General features: G+C 35.4%; 1 protein-coding gene across 1 annotated transcript; it reads left to right on the forward strand.

Annotated features, from left to right (window-relative positions):
- Nucleotides 1-1590: 1590 nt before the first annotated feature.
- Nucleotides 1591-9640, forward strand: LOC127849951 (85/88 kDa calcium-independent phospholipase A2-like). Its single transcript, XM_052382692.1, has 8 exons — nt 1591-1775; nt 3403-3491; nt 3851-4004; nt 5070-5220; nt 6110-6228; nt 6751-6905; nt 7678-7863; nt 9422-9640. Exons 2-8 carry the CDS (start codon nt 3474-3476, stop codon nt 9638-9640), a joined length of 1002 nt encoding a protein of 333 aa, XP_052238652.1. The 5' UTR covers nt 1591-1775; nt 3403-3473.
- Nucleotides 9641-9872: the final 232 nt, after the last annotated feature.

The following is a 9872-nucleotide window of genomic DNA, read 5'->3' on the forward strand; positions in this document are numbered from 1 at the left end:
TAAGCAGAAATGATCCGCAAAACGAAATTGTGTCGTTGTGTCTTTGTGTCGTAAGAACGAATCTGCACTAAAACTAAATTTAGTATCACATCGTACATGCATGATCAGTTGTCAAACGAAAGTACGGTTGATATTCAAATGCATTATTTTTCTCTTTCCGGGATAATGTTTTAGTATGTTGATGCTGCATTAACAAATGCAAGTGTATATGAAGTGAAAACACCAAAAATAAACAACGGTTGCGATAGACACCTATAAACTGTAAGATGCTAATAATATCACTTTAAAATACGTAGGTGTAAACAGCATGTTTTTAATGACAACAACATTAATCATGGGCCGCGGGTTTTCACATGATCAGCAGAAAATATTGTAAGGGATTATATTTCACGCGGACCAGAATCAACATGTGTCAAATGACAAATGACTTTCGAAAGGGCGATACTAAAGGTAAATTCCAAGAGCTTTCAACTTGTGTGAAAAACACATATTAAAGTCTCTATAACGCTCAAAATCAACGAAAATTTCGTTAAGTATTTCGTAAAATAAAGTTTACACCTTAACAATCAGTGTTCCGTATAGCAATAGCCAAAATGTCAACGCTAGATGTGGTATGATAACATAGATTTTTGTAGATACAAAATGCTCGTTTTTATTTATTTGTGGCCACAATTAATTCCCGCGAATATATCTATTCATACGACACACGAACACCATTTTAGTGTTCATGTGTCGTATGAATAGATATGCAAAACAATACTAAAAACGAGCATTTTGTATCTACAAACATCTATTTTACCAGACCACATCGGACGTTGCAATTTCGGCAATTGCCATAAGGAACACTGATTTTTAATTGGTTAAGTTTATTTTACGAACAATTGTACGAAATGTTCGTTGATTTTAAATAGTAATGTTACTTTAAACCTTTGTGTTTAAGTAGGACTGCCTAGCATGTCTGAGGCGTTTTTGCACAATTAGTCCGGAGTCCCTTAGCGGGTAAAACCTGTATTCTGTGTATTTGGTTTAAACTTGAGAATGCCGCAAAACAGGGACCGAAGCAGACTCATTCCGACCATTAAGATAATAACACTACCGCGACAGTCGACATTATATAAATATTACATGTCTGACTGTAAATTTGTAAACTTGAGGAAGCACTATTTTTCCGAAAGTTGACAAATTTACTGTCACTTTGTCAGACGTGTAATATTTATTTTATTATACCGAAAAAACTATTTAAACATAAATAATTTATATGAACCATGAACAATTTAATATTCAATAATTGTATTTAATGCCAGCAATGATTGCTGCACATTGTATCCATGCCATTCTTTCTTAAATAGTCGACCATAGCGATTTGCATATCGACTTGTAGTTATTTTTATCATTATGTTAACGCAATAACTTACACCACTTTGTATACTGTAATAACATCACGGGTATGTCGAAAATACGCTTTACAATTCAGGCACACACATGAAACGTGATAACATCTACCTCATTAGTGTGCCATGTTCTTGTTAAAACGAACCGCATTTTGGGAAGTCGAGTTTGAGGAATTGATTCGTTATCCCATTGTAAACCTTATATGGAATGTAATTCTAAGAATATCATTTTATTAATCGGTATATATAGACGTGCGGCTAAGTATAGTTTACAAGGCCTGCTGGGTGAATTCAATTCAGTGAGATACGCTTGCCGTAGAATTGTTCATATACTCTATGACAATACAATTACGTTATTGTGTACGGCATTGGATTCAGCCATAGGTAAGACTTGTCTTTATCTCAATATCAGTACTTAAGATATAGCATTGTTTTCTTTATAACAGATATATTAACGCAATAGTTGCTAATGGAAACACAGTTTTTCGATAATTAGTATTGATTTTTAAATAAAACACCGGCCAAATTTAATTAACTTCAAGTACTTTGTCAAAATAATAATATAAATGAGGTGCAAGTGTATTACAGTACGAAGTTGTTCGTACCTAGGGATAAGTCGCGTTCCATATACGGTCTCAATAAAGTCATCTCCTGTTTTACTCAACTATACTATCCGCTTATAGGATCAGATGATATAGCAATAGCCACGTTAAGATGAGCTAGATAATTCACTGACTGGAGCTGATAACTTGGCAATCGTCACGCATTGGTGACATGTATAGGCGCTGAATCTGATAAATTAGCAATCATTACGTTTGAATGATGATTTCGATAACCATGTTTAGATGATCTTCGATTTGGACACGTTTAGATGCTGTTTTTATACTCTCTGACCGGCTCTGATGGCTTCGCATTATACACATTTAGACGACCTTCATATCCGTTTACTATATCTGATTATTTCTGATTTGTTTTGTATATATTTCATTTTATATCCGCTGACTGAATCTGATGACTTCGTATTTGTTACTTTTAAATAACCGTCAAATCAGCTGACTGAATGAGACGAGATCGGATTTGTCATGTATATAGGACCTTCTCAAATAGACAGTTACTGTTTTTAACGATACGTTTACACTCCTCTCAAACTGTTGATCATTTAATACGAGAAAATCATACACTATGTTCTTCTTGACAGGATTTCTTGAGTTTTACTATTTTAATACATTAAATTACGTTCTGACTTATTAAAATATGATAAAAAAATCGACATTTTTGAAAGAGTATATTAATGTGGTATATGGCTAAGATAGTCTGAACCTTCTTAAACATGGAACCTATCATTTGCTTTGAGCATAATCAGCTGGTCACCAAGCATAGCCGTGACGTTTTTCGTTTCCACGTTTATTACAAATCTGGCATCTTTCAATTCTAAACTAATTGTCGTACGCGATTGTGTAGCCATAGCGGTACCTAATCTAATCGAATACATACTATTGAACACATTTGTTGTTCAATAAACATAATACTTCTAAGCATGCATTATATTTCCGTAGAATTATCGAGATAACGTACTTTTTGTAGGTTGTTTGGTGAGACTGCAGAAGAATTTTTATCTTAAACTTGAACCTATTTGAAACATGTCAAACACACTCCTCTAAAGCTATTGGTCAAGTTATAATTGTCACTTGTCTAAAGTACAAGCCTTATCGTGTGTGCTTTGAAAAGAAAACGCAAATATAATGATCTAGCTCTTTTGTATCAAAGTGGTTAAACGCTTTTCATGCGACCACAGCTTTAATAATGAATTGATGTTAAATATCGTTTTGTATGTTTAACTTTGTATAGGCAATTGGTCACTTGCCTTTAATACGAGAAAATCATACAATATGTTCTTCCTGACAGGATTTCTTAAGTTTTATTATTTTAATCGATTAAATAACGTTCTGACTTATTAAAATAAGATGTATTATATTTCCGTGGAATTATCGAGATAACGTACTTTTTGTAGGTTGATTGGTGAGACTGCAGAAGAAGTCTTATCTTAAACTTGAACCTATTTCAAACATATCAGGAAGGAACATGGCTGCAGGGGACAGGGTGAGATACCATTAATTAAAGACAACAACACTTAGCATATAGTGTTTATATGTGGTTTTAGCTAATATTTTTGTCTCCGTTATTTTAAAGTAGAATACAAAAAGACAACCATTAAATTCTGGCAAATATGGTCATGTTGCAAACGGGCTCTGGCCAGATGCATCATTAATTATAGACACTACCAATTAGCAATTGATGATTTTCTAGGCATTTATTCTTAAGTAGTGATTTTTAATTATGCCGTTTCTTTCTGTCAAGGTATTGAGTATTGTTTTAAAGTGCCCTCATACGCTATTATTACCGTCAAAGTATTGATTGTGCGTCGGTGGTGACAACATTTACTATTTCTTTCTCTAAAGATATTGAGTCTTGACGGTGGAGGTATTCGAGGACTCATTATGCTCGAGATCTTGGATGAGATCGAGCAGGAAGCAGGCAAGCCTATCAAAGACTTGTTTGACTGGATTGGCGGTACAAGCACTGGAGGACTTATTGCGCTGGGTATTGCGAAGGGTAAGATTTGTAACATCATTTGAGTTTTTCTCCCAGAAAGTTACGTTACAAACTTTAAAATGGACAATACTGGTAAAAGCGGAGAGGCGACCTCGAACGTTCGGGCAGAAATATGCAAGTGCACCCTCGGAAACCTGATATGATGTGAAAAGTTGGCCGTGCTTGGTAAAGTTTCCGATAAATTTTGCTGAATTTTGGTAGGGTAAGTAAATCCATTTCTATGCTTGTTTAAAGGCATTTTTGAATTAAAATATCTTTTGGTGTATGCAAAGGAGGTTTTATCATGTATGTAAGAAAAATCCTGAAGTTAGTAAGTTAGTTTAAGTTAATAAATGAACTGCACTCCTGTCATATCTTGACATCTTTGACACTGCACCGGGTCATATCATTTTTTCATCAACATGTTGAATGTAAATTCGAATTTCTCCACCAATACGATTTTTTTTAAGAAACCCTGGCGCATATGTTACTCGGGGACATTGGTTGATATCATTTTCGGTGCAAAAACTTTTTCACTGGCAAACCTTTAAATTTCTAAATAAAGTGCTAAATATGGGACAAATCACTGCGTCGTCGACTTCAAATAGCCATATTTCAATAAATCCTGAATAATAATAACCAGGATTTTTCAAACATACATGAAAATACCTCCTTTGCATAAACCAAATGATATTTTAATTCAAAAATGCCTTTAAACAGTTATAGAACTGGATTTACTTACCCTACCGAAATTCAGCAAAATTTATCGGAAACTTTTCTGAGCACGTCCAACTGTTCACATCATATCGGGTTTCCGGGGGTGAAGAGGCTATGTGAAACATGGTTTTAATTGTAATTGCAAAAAAAAGATTTGCCATATGATATAAGTCTATACTCAATTTAACTGTATAATTGTTAATCGTAGTCGTTTAGAGCGTGGCTTATAATTCCCATCCATCCGAATTCCAAACCGTTGTTTAGTGGCAGATAAATAACAATAATGCGATAATTGATTTTGAAACATTTATACAAGCAAGCTGTTTTATTTAAATTTGTATTTACTAGTGGTCTTGATTTGCATTTTAGGCAAAAAAATATCTGATCTAAAAGAATTGTACTACAAACTCAAGGACCAAGTATTCCAAGGCGAAAAACCGTACGACTCTGAACAGATAGAAACATTGCTGAAACAGAATTTTGGGATAAACAGCGTAATGACGGATATACAGCATCCAAAGTAAGTATTGCGTGTAAAATAAATTCCACAATTTAGCATGTGTATAATCCGCTAGTTTAAGATATGACAACGTCCTCACTGTCACTAGTGTCACAATAAATAGAGTATTAAAATAAAATCAAAATAAAATAAAGTTACAAAAACGCATATAAATGCAACATTTATTTAATGTCAAAATGCCGGATATGTGCAATAAAAACACTGTTCTAAGAACAAACTTTCTCGATATTTAATTTAAAACTGGTATTAAAGATCTTATCACATGAAAAAAAAAGCAAAAGACTGATACACCGTTGTTATATATAACATAGACAAAAATACTTTCAGAAAAACTGACGTCATACAATTTTCGTTTTACACCAGGAAAATCATGTGTACTGTTCGGATTCAAGTCGAAAACTAATTAGTATAAATTATTTTGTCTAACAAAGTAATAAAGTCGCCTTGGTGTAGTGGATATGGTGTCCGCCTAGCGTTCGGGAGATCGCGGGTTCGATCTCCACGGTGGGACGTTCTTTAGATCTCCCCCATAGACACCATGTACTGGTTCCGGGCCCAGGCAACGGACTCGAGAACGTTTCAAATAAGCCTAAGCTTTCTATGCACTCGAGCTAAAATAGATACGTTTAAACTAAAGTACACTCAGCATTGCCACTGGAAATATTGAGTGATAAATAAAGGTTTGATAGAACACCGACCGACATGGAAACTTTTAGTTCCACATCTACTATTCAACTTATGCGAATTATTTTGTATTTATAAACATTGTGTTGTTATATAATATCACTTTTCATGGTTCGAATAACAATCAACTTACACGTGTCTAACGGATCAATTGGGAGGAAACTATTTTCAAACGTTTAATTAAAACTAATTGTGCTTATTTCAGGGTCGTGGTTACTGGAGTTTTAGGAGACCACAGTCCATGGAAACTTCACATGTTTCGTTCTTACATGAACGGACACGAGCCAGCAGCCGAAGGATTTTTACCTGTCAAACCACCAAATGGTAATCACCAAAACCTAACAATAGTAAAACTACAACAGTTTAAACGAACTATCAATAAAATGCACCCATGCCGTTTAAAGCGAGTTGATAGTATTGTAGTGTCAACATTTCATTTTCGCAATCATATACAAATATATGCAAAAGTTAGATGGAATTAATTTACCATAATTTAAAAATTTGGTAAATCAAATGTCGTTTACTTAACAGCACACGTTTAAGCCGTTAAGGACATGTTTACTCATATTTTGTGGAGATCTCAACACTGCCCATGTGTCGTATGTACTAATTGGCATTTCTCGACATAGTATATGTCTATTGAATGAGTTTGGACAACACATATTGCGATTGTTTAACACTTTTAAAGTTATCGTCCAACTTATTATGAACGCGTGTTATAATTTGTTTGTATACATCAACGCTTAATATGCTTTGAAAATAATATTTATAAGATCGTATAAACTGGCGTTAAAGTTTCATACATTTTTTAACATAAGCAACAAATTAGCTGTGTTTTTAATCCAGAGCAGCTCATCTGGGAGACAGCCCGTAGCACGTCTGCAGCCCCAACATACTTTCATCCGTACAAACAGTACTTTGATGGTGGCTTGTTGTCTTGCAACCCTACTCTTGACGTTCTCACAGAAATTTACGAGTTCAACACTGGACCAACGCCACTGGTGAGCACTGTAAAAACAACAACTACGTTTATAAAAAAACAACATTCACCTATAGCTGTGTTCAAAAAGGTTCCCCAAACGATTTTAAATCAGATAAAGGATCTGTTTGTGAATGTTTAAGAAGCACAGTTAACTTTTACATTTAACCATTGTTTGCGGTTACGCCGTAAACGTATCGTCGTAACTTAAGCAGTGTATTTGACAGAGACGCAGAGAATATTGCGTGTATGGGATATGGCCAAAAGCTCAATCAAAACTTGGCCTGTCATAGAAACAAAAATGGACACATGTCAGTTATGTCATTTTATCGTTTATTTATGATATCCGAAAGTAGAGTTAGTAATTCTGGAGTTTTTCTATTCATTTTGTGTAAAATTTGTTGCAATGTTGCAATAAAAGTCTTTAATTTTAGAAACGTTCTTGATTTATCTTCACGATGGCTATAACCATTAATTAAAACACAGTCTAATTTAGTACGGAAATTATTTACAACTTATGAAACACGCGAATTGATGCAAATAATTGGATCCAAAAATGTTGGACTCGATCCAATCTGTTTCGAACGCAACAGATGTGTATGCATTGATTTTCAAGGACTCATCATAATTTGGGAAAAAGCAAACAATTATTGCCCAAATGACTACTTGTTGTGTCGTGTCAAAGGTTGCCAAATAAGAACGATCTCGTTGATGTAAATTATAAAATAGATGTGCGTAACTTCGCTTCACATAAGTCATGTTTGCGTCTTATGTTTAATGTCATTGTTTTCCAGCAAAAGGCTGAATCAGCACCATCTCTGAAAGTGGTTGTTTCACTTGGTTGCGGCCATTCGAAAAGTGTACCTGTACCCGTTCCAGACCCACAACTGCCCGATATACAATTAAATCTGCAATCTGCAATGAAAATGGTAGAAGTGATAGTGGATGATTATAATTTTTGCAAAGAAGTTATAGAAAGGGTAAGTTTTATAATCTTAATTCGATCTCTCCTCTCACGTAGAGCGGAAAGGCAGAACAGAGAGAGGGAGAAAGCGAAGAGAGAGGGAGAGAGAGAGAAGAGAGAGAGAGAGAGATGAGAGAGAGAGAGAGAGAGAGAGAGAAAGAGGCTGTAGAGAGAGAGAGAGAGTAAGAGAGAGAGAGAGAGAGAGATAGAGAGAGAAATAGAGAGAGAGAGAATAGGAGAGAGAAGAAGGAGAGAGAGCAGGAATAGATAGAGAGAGAGAGAGAGAAGAGAGAAGAAAGAGAGAATAGAAAAAAACCTCTAGAGGAGAGAGATAGAGAGAGGTATCTCGAGGTAGGTCTGTTGTCTGTCTCTATCTCCTCTATCATTCTTTCTATGTCTCTCTCTATGTCTCTCTCTCTCTCTTCTCTCTCTGTTCTCTCTTGTCTCTCTGTCTCTGTCTCTCTCTGTCTCTCTGTCTATGTCTCTCGGTTCTCTCTGTCTCTCTGTCTCTCTGTCTCTCTGTGTCTCTCTCACTATATCTATCTAGAGAGAATATAGATCTAGAGATCGATATATATAGATAGAGATAGCTATATAGATGTAGAATCTATATATGTATATCGAGGTATATATAGAGGCGATATAGCTGATCGAGAGAGAGAGAGGTCTAGAGAGAGAGAGAGAGATATAGAGAGAGATCTAGAGAGCTAGAGTATCTCTATTCTAGATATCTCGAGATCTCTATATAGCTAGATCTCGGTATCTCTCTCTCTCTCTATCTCTTCTCTATTCTCGTCTCTCGTCTCTCTCTCTCTCTCTTTCTTTCTATCTCTCGCTCTGATCTCTCCTCTCTCTATCCTCTCTCTCTCTCTCTCTCTCTCTCTCTCTCTCTCTCTCTCTCTCTCTCTCTCTCTCTCTCTCTCTCTCTCTCAAACATACATTTCTGGTAAAAAGCTATGTTTACTTTATTAAGTAATTTTTATATGATCACATACTTTCACATATAACATATGATGAAAATAGCAGTTGTATATTGCATTATCGATCAACATGCAAAAGTGACATTGACTTTCTAGAATAGGACTGGTTCACAGAGTTGACGGTCTATAACATTAATACAATGTAGTTGAAGTTTAAAACGAGCAAGCATTAACATGTTTGTGTAACAATCAAACAAATAAAATGGACATGTTTACACATGAGTATATTGTTAGTAGAATTATATATTAAAGAAGATAGCGCCCTTTCAAAGAAACTGTATATAGTTATTATTAATTTATTCATTCGTTTCCTATTTATTCATCCATGATGATAATTTCATGAATTTCTCGGTAATTGCAATTCAAAACTATAACTGTTAATCAATGAATAATGTAAGACGCGTCGTGCGAAAATATGGGCGAGGACATATCCGAACAATTCGGCTTCAGATATGCCTCTGATTCAGTATACCTTAGGAGTCATAACATCTCTTAATGAGAGCAACAAACCTTTCCCGACCATATGGTAGCAACTTGCAAGACTACGCGAACGATATATAATATCATATTGGTCTCTATTTGTGAAAACCGCAGGTTTCTCTGTCGCATGGGCCACCTACGGATCGTGCCAGAGCTTGGTGCGGGATGATGCAGGTACCGTTCTTCCGTTTGTCCCCGCTCCTGTCAGTGAATGTACCCATGGACTGTGTTGATGAACAAACGATCAAGAAGATGGTTGAGGAAACGAAAGCCTATATCGGGGAGAACAAAGCTACCATAAAGAAGGTCGCGGAGCTTCTGACGAAGAAGTAGATCGCGAAACTTTATTTTAACAAGAACGTGGCCATCATGACAAAAATGTCACAAAGCGGTTTAAATGTCAGCTTAACATAAAAAGCCATAAACTTGGTGTTAAAGCTTTGAATGTTCAATCTTTGTAAATGCGCTTATATAATAACGAATCAGTATCCAAAGTAGCCCGCTCGCTTTCAAGCCGCTTTATGCGAAACACAACTTTGAATAGAATTTTGCGTTGCAATGAAAG

Source organism: Dreissena polymorpha, chromosome 11 (assembly GCF_020536995.1).
Source record: "Dreissena polymorpha isolate Duluth1 chromosome 11, UMN_Dpol_1.0, whole genome shotgun sequence".
In the NCBI taxonomy this organism is placed as follows: Eukaryota; Metazoa; Mollusca; class Bivalvia; order Myida; family Dreissenidae; genus Dreissena; species Dreissena polymorpha.

Coding starts and splice junctions, on each gene's coding strand:
- LOC127849951 (XM_052382692.1), top strand. Junction 4,005..5,069: donor TGCGCTGGGTATTGCGAAGG/GTAAGATTTGTA, acceptor TTTGCATTTTAG/GCAAAAAAATATCTGATCTA. Junction 5,221..6,109: donor ACGGATATACAGCATCCAAA/GTAAGTATTGCG, acceptor TGCTTATTTCAG/GGTCGTGGTTACTGGAGTTT.